Source organism: Vollenhovia emeryi, unplaced genomic scaffold (genome assembly GCF_000949405.1).
Source record: "Vollenhovia emeryi isolate VEMERY1.0 unplaced genomic scaffold, V.emery_V1.0 DF939129.1, whole genome shotgun sequence".
Classification (NCBI taxonomy): Eukaryota; Metazoa; Arthropoda; class Insecta; order Hymenoptera; family Formicidae; genus Vollenhovia; species Vollenhovia emeryi.
Window position 1 is genome coordinate 64,022 of NW_011967237.1, and position 14,008 is coordinate 78,029.

General features: G+C 45.4%; 1 protein-coding gene and 1 non-coding gene across 2 annotated transcripts in view; one reads left to right on the forward strand and one right to left on the reverse strand.

The window, feature by feature from the left end:
- The window catches only part of LOC105568493 (transmembrane and TPR repeat-containing protein CG4341), a 255,869-nt gene that overhangs the window by 23,911 nt on the left and 217,950 nt on the right, over positions 1–14,008 (reverse strand). The window contains exon 7 of the mRNA XM_012024205.1: positions 4,937–5,181. Coding sequence (XP_011879595.1) covers positions 4,937–5,181 — 245 coding nt within the window. The remainder of the gene's footprint in view (positions 1–4,936; positions 5,182–14,008) is intronic.
- Trnaa-ggc lies at positions 6,525–6,598 on the forward strand. Its single transcript has one exon. It is a non-coding gene; the product is annotated as a tRNA-Ala (tRNA).

Here is a 14,008-nt window from a genome sequence, read left to right on the forward strand (position 1 = left end):
TATACAAGAGAGAGAGAGAGAGAGAGAGAGAGAGAGAGAATTTTTAAGTTTCGGCAAAATTTGAGGCACAATTAGCTGGACGCAATCGCTTGTTTATTAAATAATGAAATTATTCCATCGATTTGTGATCGGGGAATGCCTCGGAAATTTCGCTATCTAATTCCCGAAGGCACTTCGCGGGTAAAGACTTCGGAAGGAAGCTCTGCCGTGGTCGTATCGCGAGAAGACGTTAAAGGTTCATCCAAGTACCGATCGGGGGGATATTATAACTCCATGTGCGAGCGAGCGAGAGCGTACGCGTGCGCGATGTCGGCGAACTTTCCGAAAATCGCGGAGAGGCAATAACTCGGGATGGAAAAACGACGGGATCGTTTCGTTTCGATGGAAACCCTTCTCCCAGCCGATGCCGCTCCACGTGAGCCAGCCGATATCACTCGGACGACCAATTTAAAGTTACGATTCGCCGGCCATTTTCGTGTCCCCGAGGGATGACAACGGCGCCAGCGGTGCGGTGCCCGGATTTGGGATACCCGAAATGCGGTTTGACGGCTATTACCGCATCGGCCGGCTATTTCTATCGATGGAGGACCTGACTTGCGCGAATTTTTAAGATACGCTCACTCGCTGCCCTGGGAAGTGTCCTAAATGTCGTATCTGGGCAATCCGTTTCGGAAATAACAGAGTTCCGAATTTGAGACCCGCAAAAAATCTCTCCTCATTTATAAGTCAGCTGAGCCGTGAGACGTGTCAGGTAAGGGAGAGGTCAATCAATTATTTAGATCAAAATAGATTGAATTACCTATGAAAATAACAATTCGATAGCTTCGTTCTCGCGATGTAAAAGTGAGACGAAGGAAAAGGTTTACAATATTTTAGCAAAAAGAACTTGATGACAAGTTATTTTACGTGGCTGAACATTAATTTTATTTCTCGCAATAGATTGCGAAAAACACAATCGTGTTCGAAAGAATTGTTAAAACACGTGTTATAACTGAACAAATTTTCAGAGAGGAGAACAATGATACGAGAAAGTGAATTTTGCAAATTATTGTTAATATTACACGCGTACTTATGCACTTAAAACGGGAACAAACCTTAAAAAATGTTCATATTGCATTAATAATCTACGACACGATGACTTTCATTATTCATGCTCGAAATAAAATTTTGTCATCTCGAACGGCGCTGGATTATGTTCTCGGAACTTTCTGGGAATATACGATTTCGAAATCACGGCGCAGCACTTACGAAACGTCTCGTTACGTGCACATACGCGAGACGGCGGCAATGCACTCGAAACTTTCGTCGGGATAAACGACTTGCGGTGTATTTTTATAACGATTTCCTTTTTAGTTTTCTCGCTTCAACTTCGATTCCGGAAATAGTCATTTCGGGAGGGAGAGAGCACCAGTGGTGGGACGGCCCTTGCGACTTACGTCTGACAATCGAATGAAACTGTGCCGTCGCCGGGGACGACGAGGACGGAATGTAAAAAGTTTCAAAGAGAGGAATTTCAATTTGTGTAATATCAGATATTTCGGATTCTCTGCTGTCCGGCGTGAAAGGGAGAAGAAAAGAGAGAGCACGAAAGAAAGAGAAAGAAAGATAGACAGAGAGAGAGAGAGAAAAGAGGGAGACGGGATTTAATCAATTAGGTGAACGCGGGGCGCGACGGCGCGAATAACTGCATGGCGAGGAAAAGTTTGGCGTGGAAACGTGCCAATGTCGGCGATCCTCCTCGTCCCCGTTTTATCGCGATTGCCAATCATGAGGCTCGAATGGGAAATTATGTCGAGCGAATAAAGCGAAATATTAAGATGAACGATCCTAATTTCGCCGCGCGCGGATGGAACTATTTCTCTAACGGAAGCGCGGTACCGTTTCTCGTTTCGCGGGCACTTTCTAAGGGCGCATTATTCAACGGCGTCGCGGCGACGTTGCGCACGTAGAAATGCTTGAAATTAAATATGCGCTTTAATCGCGCGGTCGACTTCCGTCGCGCTCCTTCGGAATTTTCGCGGGCGTTCGCGAACTGTACCCGCCCAAGCGCGTTCGCGCCGCTGACTATAGATGCATTTTGCATTTGACATGTGCATAGAATACATACTTTGGACGTTGCAACTGTTACGTCACTCACGGTCGACAAACGCCGCTTTCACGTCAAATCGGTTAGCGCACGACTGCCGAGACCAGCTATTATTTCGTACCCTCATTTTAAGAGGCACAATCGCCCGGTGTTTGCACTTCGATGAATTTTATTTCAAAAATGTTGGAAAATGCAAGGATAAAAACTTTGATATGCTCATTGACATCAAATTGAAATTAACTCGACATAAAGTGAATGATATAACAATCCATTAATATTTAAAAGCAAGAATGTAAGCAGATTTTACTTGGAATATATTCATCTGTATTGCGTCAAACAGATTATATTTGTTAACGAAATGACTCGTTCTTTCGTCCGAGCTTAAAAATGGACCAAATTGATTGAGGCTTATGAGTCAATGGTGACTTAAATATATATCACTTTTTTGCCAGTTTGGTCGATTTTTAAAAATTTCCCCTTGTTTAAAAATGGATTTTGGGCTCTCTAAAAGTCAATCGGTGCATTATCACTGAAAACGCTGCATAATTCAGTGCTAAACTTAAAACTGCGAATCAGTGAATATTCACTATTTTCAGTGATAATCCACTGATTGACTTTCAGAGAGCGTTTATGAGAGATCTCTATTGTAGGAATCTGTCGGACGCGTTAGTTGCATTAGTTAATGCTGGGCATAAAGTTCCGCGTCTAACGGCTCACGGGCGAGGAGATGAGGGCTTGGACAATTTTATCTCGACGCGTAACAAGGTTCATGGCGCGCGGGATAGTCGACGTATATTTGCGGAAATATCGTGGATTCCCTCCCGTACGTCCGAGGTTTCGCAGTTCCTTGGCGCGTCCGCTGCATATGCTTCCGCGTACGTACGTGCATACGTGCACGTGGCGCACGTACACGTGTGTGCGTGCAGCGGCGCGAGTGGCACGGAAAGGCGAAAAATACTTTTCGAATAAATTGTCGCGCAGGAATTCCACGGCGATGCGCCGAACAAAACGCTGCCACGTTGTGCAGCACGTACGAAGGGAGAACGGAAGAGGAAGGTCGGCTGGTCGGTCGGTCGGTCCGTCGGTTTCGGCGAGACGCCGCGCCGGAGGGTACGGAGCGTCTCGTAAAAATGCAAACTTCTCGCTTCGGCCGCGAGAGGAACCGAGCCGGTCGTTGCGCGATCCAATGTTGTCGCTTCGCCTGCGCCACGTCCAAAAAGTTGGACGTGGCATTGTGAAAACGGAAAAGAAGGAAAACGACGGTGGCGGGCGGCGCGAGAGGGAGGGGGGGAAAGAGGCGAGAGAGGAAAGTCGGACAACGACGGTAAAGCCACCCCTGTGAGAGAAACTCGCGGGAAGTTCGCTCCGTACGTCGCGTCGTTGCAACGCGGGTGGTCGCGGGGGTTGCTTCGGAGATGGAGGAGAAGAAAAAGTGAAAGTGAGGGAAGGAGAGGGGGAAGCGAGGGAGCGAGTAAGTGGATCGCGGGGGACGTTTTCCTGATTTGTCAGGGGGAGAGGAGGGGCCGGAAAAGCGGCTCTGGTTACCGAGAGTACAATATCGCTCACGTACTCGGCGATTTGGAAATGTCGATTCCGACTTTCATCGTTCAAGTCACCCTTCGGCTCCTCCTTTCGTCCCTCTCTCGCCCTCTCTCTATTATCCTTGTTCTTATATTTTTATTATACGAAGGCTCATTTTCACTCGTAATTATTTTTCTGTGCAACTTGTCTAAAGGCTTGTGTCCACGATGCTGGAACTTAATTCAAGTTCTAAAGTTCTAGCCTCGTGAACACAGACCTTAACCCTTTAGGGGATTTGTCTCGGAGCGTTTAATAAATAAAAATTCTATCTTCTCTCTCTCTCTCTCTCTCTTTCTATTTTGAAAAACAATGCTTTATTATCATACTACTGCCGTTCGGCTTTCTGAAATTGCCAAGCTGCAATTGGTTTTTGGTTTTAGTTGATGCATGTGCGCGTAAAACTGAAATGCAGGGTTGCATCTTGCATCTTTGAATTATTTCCCGTATCATGTTCAGCGACGTGAATACATATTTTCCTTCCGATCGTCGTGCGGGACAAGAGAACGATTGATACAAAGAGCGTATCGCCCCATGTGGAATGAACGATGATTGAGGGCAGGATACTGAATTGCTTGGGGCGAACCGAAGGTAGTAATAATCTTGGAAAGCAATTAGCAGCCGAAGGGTCGACGAAAACATCAGAAATCTGTTTCGAGTTGATTACTTTCTTACAGACGACTCTCGGTGTATCGTTCGGAGTGGTTTACCACATTCCCGGTTTGTTAATCGACCGATTGCAATCGGACGAGAGGCAGAACAAAATCCGCGATAATCGTTTTTGCAGTTGACTGCCGCGTCTGCGAGGGGGACAATCCGCGCGGCGATATTTCTTGTCGAAAGACGGGATGAATTTGTATTTCGAAATCTTATCACTCGGTCAGTTTCGGTCGAACGAGGTGATTGTTATTCAAGTCCAGTCGCATTTGCTAACACTCTCAATAAATGTATCTGGACTCTGTTGCATTAAATTATCGAGGTGTAACGAAATATCAGCAGTACGCAAGTTGTACCGATGTGTACGTAATTGATAACCGCGACATGAAATTCATTATCCCTAATTTCCGAAGAAATAGCGGAGGAGAGGACGAACTCCATTGAGCAGGTAGGAAGGGGGAGAGAAACTACATAAATCGCTCGAAGCCAAACGGAGAGACGCGCCCTCGAAGGCACTTACTCTTAACGCGCTCCAAGTATTCATAGTTCCCTCGCGCGCATCAAGTTATTCCGCCTTAGTGGTGTAATGAAGAGGAAGCGGCGCGCACTACTAACCTGAGGTGGATAGTGATCCGGTAGGGCACGCAGGGCTTCCCTATACGCCGACAGGGCTCTTTGTAATCTACCCTGATCGGCATACAGCGCGCCTAATTGAAGGAGGGCCTGCACCCTGGCCGCCTCGTGAGCCCTTTTGTCCTTCAAGCCGGAGCCATCCAAGGATGCACCGGCGCGCAAAACCGCAGCTGCCTCGGTGCCACGTCCGACCGAAATCAACGCGGCTCCCAGGTTCACATAAGCCTCTGCAAAGACAAATGATAAGGATTGTGAGATGCGGTGGATTTCGAGGGAGACCATCGATATTCGGGGAATTTAACCTCGGATTTAGTCTAGATATATAGACTGAGTTCTACATGCATCATGTTTTTCAGGCCCTTTAAATTTGTACATTATCGCACATATCTTCAAATGTAAATTACATACCTAAATATTTCTTTTTCATACATGTTGTATTTTAGAGAAGAGATGCATAGAGTTAAGAATATAAATCTTTTAGACACACTATTATTTATGAACTCTTTTGAACTCTAAAACAATGAAACTGTTTTAAACAAAGCTTTAAAATTCATTAATTATTATGCAATCTAAGACAGTATACATAAGACAATATGTATGAGCCCAAGAATGTACGAAATATACAAAGACGAATAATGAAAAGTCGGACGGCGCTGGATTATGGAGAATGATTTCACGAGCCAAAAAGATTAAGGGCCAGCCCTGGCTTGGCGGAAACTTTAAATGTGGCATTTCGTTTTCTCGACACTTTTATTTCTAACTTTAATTAAAAAACTCCTTTCGAGAGGACTAACTTTTCTAGGCCTTGGGATTGGAATAAGCGCTTTGTCGCTCAAGTAAAATTGCCATAATCTCTCTCAAGCCGCAAGGATGATAAGGGAGATTATGTACTAGGGAAACTTTCGGGCTAAAATAAAGTACGGCCAAGTTTTTTACAGATTTCGCCTCCATATTTACACGGTTATCTCTCAATCTCCTTATAGCAGTAAGCGACGAAAATGGCATACAATCGGAGAAAAAGTCAAACTTTATATTAATTCGAGATAATCTTATTATAACGAGAGTCTTCTGGTCCAAAATCAATTACTCTACAATTTCCTCGCGAAACTCCAAAAGAAACAAACGTAGAGGGCAATATAAAGTGAAGAAACGGATGTAATTTAACTGAGAATAAGAAAGGAAACAATAATCCGTCGCATTGTACTTCGAGACTTCGGCGAATGAGGGGAAAAGCGGCAATGAAAAATAGTGGGCCGTAAAAGCCGGACCCGTACCAATAGGTTCGCATTTAGTCTACGTGAAAACTTATTACACTCGGTACGCTCGGATACCACCTGTTACCATTTATCTCCCGAACACGCTCGCGCCTTCTTACTTCTTCCCCGTTGATGAATTTCGATCTCCTCGCGAAATGCGATCTCATCGATTTTAACGGCTGTCCGTGATGTCCGTCGTGCTCGAGAATTATCGCGCCGTTTGGGCGGTCAGAGAATGGGGCGGCGCCTGTTACCGGTTTCGATTGACAAAAACCGTGCCGACTGTCGCGATCGAAGAGGGCATTTGTAGGTGGGCCTGGATAGCTCAGTTGGAAGAGCATTCGCCCGGCAAGCGGAAGGTCCCCAGGTTCGAATCCCGGTCCAGTCCTGGCCCGTTATTTTTCTCGCCGAAGATTAAAGCGTCGTCTACAATACGTGGCTTGGAGTAAGGAGCAAGGGAGAACCAACATACAGGCATGCTTTGTAAAATATTTGTAACACTGACCCATGGCGTTCCGATTCACCGAGAGTAAGCGTACACGGAAAGACCGGCTGAGGCAAAGATAATTAAAATTAAAATGTTGCCGTATAAACAGTAGGGGCATCTACATTGTTTTGTGTTGCAACGTTCATTAAGTTTGCTGCACAAAACGCATATAATTGTCTCTACGACTTAGCATACCAATGTGGGTATGAGACGAATACAGATACAGCTGTCCCAAATATTACTATTTATTCGAATTATGCCAACCCTAATTAGACGTGTGGCAACCATTATCGGTCTCTCCGTGTAAGAGCTGAAGTAGGAGTAAGAAATAAAATAGTTTTGTTTCCTCATTTCTACTCCTTACTCCAGGCTTGCTCCATGCATTGTGGACAACGCATAAGAAGTGGCGCGTCTTAGCGCCTACCTCCCCGAAGATACACCCCTATTTACTACTATTTAGAATGGCGACCTGCTCGAGACTCGCGCGTTTTCGTGACCGGTGCGCGCCTGTGCCTCGTGTTATTTTGAATAAGGAACCAGGCGGCTGCGGTGTCGGGTAATCCATTTTCCTCGCCGCCGCTCCCCTGGGATACTCTATGGAATTAGAGTGCCGACCGGGCTTCCTGTATCCCCCGGATCAGGATGAATGTGTACGCGACGAGGCTCGCAACGGGCGCACGCGCACGCCCCACGGCACTCTCGTGTCGATGTTGCGCTACTTAACCCTTGCCTCATTACACAAATTACGCCTTAACGGCGATACATTTCAATCAACGCGGACTGTCGCTAGATAGCGCTTTGTTTTTCGAAGCGCAACGATGTACTCTCTAAAATTTTTCGAGTGAAATTTTCACTCGAATCGTCGTGTCACTGACCACTTGACTCTAATCGAGTGAATATTTACTCCGGTAGAGTGAATTAATTCACTCTAAGACAAAAAGCGAGGCCGTTGGCACTCCAAAATCCACATTTTTTTGAAAAATATATAACATTTTCTTTCGCGGTTTTTTTCGCGACAATCAGTGAATATTAGAATACAGCTTCTGTATGCGACGATCATAGCGAACAAACAACACAGCGAAGCTCCCGTCCATGAATTTTATATTGCCAACAATAATCGATTAAAGCAAAACATAGCGCTCTTTTCAGAAATCTCACTCTTTTGAAGTGAGATTTCACTCCAAAAAATTTAGAGAGTACGACAAAAGCTTTACCCCAATTTATCGTATTCACAATTAAGAGAAACAACCCTCGGTTGGCAGCAGTCGGGGATAAAAAATAGCCGCGAAAGAGCGTTGGAAAACTGTTATGAGAAGAAATAGAGAAAGAAAAACGAAATTAAAGTAGTGTGAGATTGAAGTGCGATTTTATCTCGCCGTTAAAAGACAAATTCTGATATTACAGTCGTCGCCATGTACCTTTTACGCAATCGCGCTTTTTTCCATGTCGCTAGATGCGACAAATGGAATATAAAATTCGCAATCAATTTGAATTGTTTAACATTATCACTACAAATTCCCCGCATTTCGGCCCCAGCGTTCCGGAAATATCGGGCGCTTAAGAGGCGGCGGCAATCGACACGCGCTAGATAATTACGTCGTAAAAAGTTCGAAGATCGTACGCCTCTCCTCGCGAAACGGCGCGCTATAAAACGGACTTACTCTCAATCTTTCGCATCGGATTTGTTCGCTCTTCCCCCCCCCCCCTCTCTCTCTCTCTCTCTCGTCCTCTTTATCTCGAAGGGATATTGCGGCGCGTCGTAAAAAGAACGGAAGACAGGGGAAGAAGGCGAAATAAAGCGCGCGCGCGCGCGCGGTTGCGGTGGCCTGCGTTTGGCAGTGAATTATACTGTCCGCCTTTTGCGGCCGGCTCTTTCCACATAATCGTACCGGGTCGAAGAAGAGAGTCAGGTGGCCCGTCGACACACCGGGAAATGTGATGGCGGATTTGGGGTGGAGAGGACCACCGAGCGGGGCAGGTGGGGAACGGGCGAGGGAGGTAAGAGGGATTGTAGACTCCCGTGGGGGTCTACGGCGCAGGCGGAAGAAGGATGGGCGGACGGAAACTGCTGTTTCATCTCCGACTCCGCCAACTTGGCAAGACCGCCGCTCTGTTTGCTTCCTAATTACGAAAGAGAGAGAATAAGACGCGACGCAGGGTGGGCGGGAGGGAAGGGAAATGACGGGAGGGGGAGGAGGGGGGGGGGGAGAGCTGGGTTTCGAGGTGAATTCAGCTCCACTGCTCTCGCGGAATTAAGATTCCATTGTGCAGCCGAGTTTTGTGTGTGCCTTGCAATTTTCTGGTTAACCTGGCCGACTCCTGGCACGCCCGCCTTCCTCTCGCTGCATCACGCGCGCGCTGCATGGGCGCCGCGCGTCGCTCTGACGAAGATCGATGGCGCAACGACCGACGCCCCCCTTCGATTTATCGTTCGCGACACGCGCTGGTTTTCCGCGATAATTCGTTGCGGGCGCGCGGGATGTTCGGCCGCGCGGATAGCCTCGTTGATCTTGCGAGACAAAAGCGGCCGCATCGGGCGGGCCCCTGTGTGTTATTCATAGAAGTCGCGCGGGCTCGATTTATGCGCCGCGCCCCGGCGAGAAAAATTAATTGCGCCGACGAATGTGAAAGCGAAGCGTTTCAATTCGACGCCGTCGCGCGCGCGCGCGCGCGCGATGATCGATAGGACAATAGATCTCGCTCGTTTTTCATAAACCTAGAAATTGCAATTTAAGCAACACCCCGCGAAATAACACTGACACTCCATTGCTTCGTTTGTGCGTCATCAAATTGTGTTTCGGAGACGTTTGTATGACGGACAATGGGGTGCGCGTTGCGAAATTTTTTTAATATCTAAAAGTGAAATATTTTATTCCAATTTCTTATCAACCATTCTCTTCTCCTCGGTCAGCGCTTGCTCGAGGAGCTGAAATTTCTTACGAATTACAACCCTGGGATGCTACGCTGTCACACTGACCCCGGTAGTCCTGTACGAATCTCGCACGCGGGCAACGGCGACATAGCGCAGAGGGAAACTTTCGCGGGGTGACTCGGCCGAGTCCCGTTAGTTATTAAACGCGACCGTTAAGTACTGGCTGGCGGTGCAAGCTGTTGACCGTTGAAACGTTAGTTTCAAGATTACGCGACAATTTAGCGCGCGGCATGGCGATGTAATTTCGCACGCATCCGACTGTGACTCATTGCCGGAAGTGCTCGTTGCAGTTGCATGGGGAGAGAAAGGGCGTGAGAAAGAAGGGTGGGGGGGGGGCAGGGGGCTGGAAGAAGAAGTGAATCGCGTGGACCAAAAAGTATACCTCTCATTAGCGTATATAATATTAGGCCGCTTCTTTCGCGACACGTGCGCCATTTCGCGATTGCGACCGTTTTTCCGGGCGAAAACTTTCTGCGCGAGTTAAACATTTAGCAAACAATTAATTAAATTAAATTACGGCGAGCCAATGGCTGCTACGTGAACTCTTCTTCCTATCTGAAGCTCCGCGTTTCGGTCTGACCACCAATAGTGGCTTATCTACTTGAACGTTTACACATACCCTGTTTTATCCACTAGGAGCGCCGTGAAGTAATCTCGCAAGATTAAATGCAACGGGATTGCTAAGTGTCTCGACCGCTAAAATAATTACTCTGATTATATATAAGACCTTTATGTATATTTATACCGTATACGTTTTGTATATTTCAAAAGTGTTTAAATTCTACTGCATTTCTGAAGACTCGACTTAAAATAAGCTCTAAATACTTAAACGAGCCTTTATTCGTCGCCAAAATCTAAATACGAGGGAGAACAGTTTTACATTTTTATTAAATTCATTTGCGTGAAATTAATTTAAGATCGCGAAATCTACGAGATAATTTATTGACGACGATACCTCGCGGAGATATTTCAAAGGCGTCGTATCTCAAAAATATCCAACTCACGGAATTGATATAGTCACCCCTTTGATTTCTTTTTTATTAAAACCTCGCGCACGCACACACACGCGCATTATGGATCGAATATAGCACATCCGTATATTCGCGCGGTCCAAATCGCACGCGCGACCACCGTGCCGAAACACGAATGGACGATTAGACGAATGGACCATTCGGCAGTGATCCGGATTGAGAGAGGAGACCGTACATCCGCAACTCTCGGCTTTCTTTCTACCGCCGGCGGTCCCGTAAATCGGTCGTAACCGTCGAGCTTTTAAAACACGTCCGGCCCGAGTAATTAGTGGCTCGATCGGTCGCCAATTTGTGGATAGAGCTGCCGCAGGCTGCGCTCGCACCTTGCAATACGTATCTCCAGTCTGACGTGTGTGCCTACGTTTGCACGTGCACCAGCGGAACGCGGATGCGATGCGTGTGCACGTGCGCGAGCGAGAAAGCGGCCTTTATCGATTGGCGACGGTAAAGTGATCGCGCGTATGTGTGTGTGTGTGTGTGTGTGTGTGTGTGTGTGTGTGTGTGTGTGTGTGTGTGTGTATGTATGTGTGCGTCGGTATGCACGGATAGATGGTCGATTTGCGGATGCGTGTGCATACGCGCGCGCGCTTGTTGAAGCTGCATCGGATTCCCTGAAGCGCAGACGCTGAAAGTTGAACTAAGAAGACCGATAGCTATCTCGATCGCGACTAATCATCGATAATTGCTCGATTACATAATGGAAAAACCGAGAGAAGCCGGGAACTACACTTAAACAGATTGCGCTCGTCTAAAAAATGGTATCGCCCTCTCTTTCTGTAATTCGAAAACGCACTTTACGACAGTCGTTTCGAAAAGCTGCCTAATGTCTTGTCTTCGGAGACTCCCTGTTTTTTTAATAATAAACAACAATGGCTCCAAATCACAGTAAATAAAGGCGATAAGAGTCAAGGAAAATAAGACGAGTTCGCTAAAACGTAAAAACAATGTAATCTCAAATTTAAATCGGAACAGTACACGAGGCGAACGTTTCGAACCCTTTTGCCGTTCATCTTCAGTGCGATGAAAGCAAGATCTAATAACAGATGACAAATATCATACGAGTCAAATTGAAGTTAAAACGTACATAAAATCGAATTAAAATTTATCCAATACGGAGAGTTACGAGATAAAATTTAGCGATACAAAGTGGCGGTAGAGAAAGGCATTGTTTTCCCGGCATCTTGAAAATTGGAACACCGGTGTGTAATTGCACGTAGCGTTATGTTACTTAAGAATTCTGAGAGTCGCGATGTAAATTGTTCAATTCAAATCAGATGAAGTTGTTCAATCGAGAGCTAAGATTGAAACGAAAAGAAAGAAATGATCCCTGCCTTTTTATTTCGCGTGACAGTTCTTGCCTCGACGACATCGTGTCGCGGGATTGCTTTACGCAATCTGTGAATTTCAAACCGCCCCAACCGTTCCATGATATTAATTAAGTAAATGATTAAATTCGGATGAAACAATTAATTTGCGTATTTAATATAGATTATCACGACACACGGTATGTCTAAATGAAAAGCGTCGACCGTCGCCCATCCGGCTTTCCTGAAAATGTAATTACAATTCGCCGATTAGCGAGACGGAAAAATATGTAATTCCTGACAATTGCCATACAGCGAGCGTCGGCATACCGGTATCAAATATGAAAATTAATTAATACGCTCGAATTCAATAGTTTATTCGATTCGTGTTACGTACTGATGAAACCCGCGCCAATCTCCGCCCGCCACGCCGTGCCACTTGCGCTAAAAGCAATTACAAAACCAATAACAATACATACGCCCGCGGAAAATATTCAAACATATGAGTCCACCGTTCTGGCTGTATTTGCCCGTAATAACCATAAGTTGGATTGATCCGACTGTTAGATCAGTTTGAACGTTAGTCGGAAGCACTTTCGCCAGTCATCTGCGCGTGTTATATTAACTTTTAACTACCGGGAAATACGATTGGAAAATACAGTTTATCTTCTAACGTCCCCATAATTATATGCGTAATTACCTTTTTCTACAACGTTATTGCGAGGACGTTATAATAAAAGAGACGACATGTTGCTTTTAATATAAATTGCAACGGCAATTACTTTTTGGGATTAAATTAACATCATCATAATTATGTTATTTTAATTAAATTATAGTGGTTATGAATTTTATAAATGAAGTAAACAATATAAATTAAAATCAACATAACATTTATCATATCAGCGAAGCATGATCTCTCTCTCTCTCTCTCTCTCTCTCTCTCTCCATCTTCTTTTCTCTTTTTCTATCTATCTCTTACGACGATAAGATTAATTAGATCTAACCAAGCGACAATTATCACTTTCTACATTTGATTCATTGCACGTGTAGAGCTGAACAGTTCTAAAATTACCGTAAAGCTGTTTGGCTTCTTCTTGTATAACGTCCAATTAGCACAGCCCGATTGGACGTTATACAAGAGCCAATTCGAATTATCATCTTGTTATGATCTGGAGAACATTTCGAACAGGGCAGACAACAAATGGATCCATACATATGTATATATCCTGTTCGAAATGCGCATATATGCGCAACACACACACACATATATATATATATATATATATATATGCTCACTCTTGAGCGTAAACTCTGTATACTGTCTTCGAGTGATCGCGCCAAGGGTGGAAGGGATGAGGGCGCGGTTGCGAAAGGAGCGAGGCCTTTACAGAAATTGCCGTATTCAAGGAAATCAATCGTGTTAAGTGCTCATACAACCGATCCGACTAATTTCTCGCGATTTCGAGCCCTGGGACGACACTTAGCCGTGCGCGATACGGAAATCCTGTGGCGGTAGCCCGGTAATCTCGGCCTTCTCGTCCAGCCATGACATTAACAAGATCGCGTTTCTATCGTGAATGATTGCAAGCAATTATTAGTCCCGGTAAAGACACGCTTCATCCTGGACTTAATAGAAGCACGCCACTCTAAATCCCGGATACTTCAAGACACGTCCCTCTCGCATCGCCGTTAAAGTATTAATATTTCTACTTCCATATAAAAGTATATAACCATGATATAACGTATGAAGTTATTCGGATCCGAATTACCTTATTTAGATGTTTCAAAGAATTATCTGCAGTGACAATATAACTCCATTATGTGCGCGATAAAATATTCTGGATGTTTAGTAGAAGTGACATTAACTTTTGTAACAATAAATGAAAATTGACGACATTCAGCACGGCTGGAGCATTAAAAATAGGTTCAATCCAACAACGCTTATACAGATACATAAGCATAAAACGAGGGGGAAACCGCTGAGAACATTGCGGTGTATTTACGGTATTACTAGGCAGTTTTTGGGCACTGGGCCTTGCTGGGG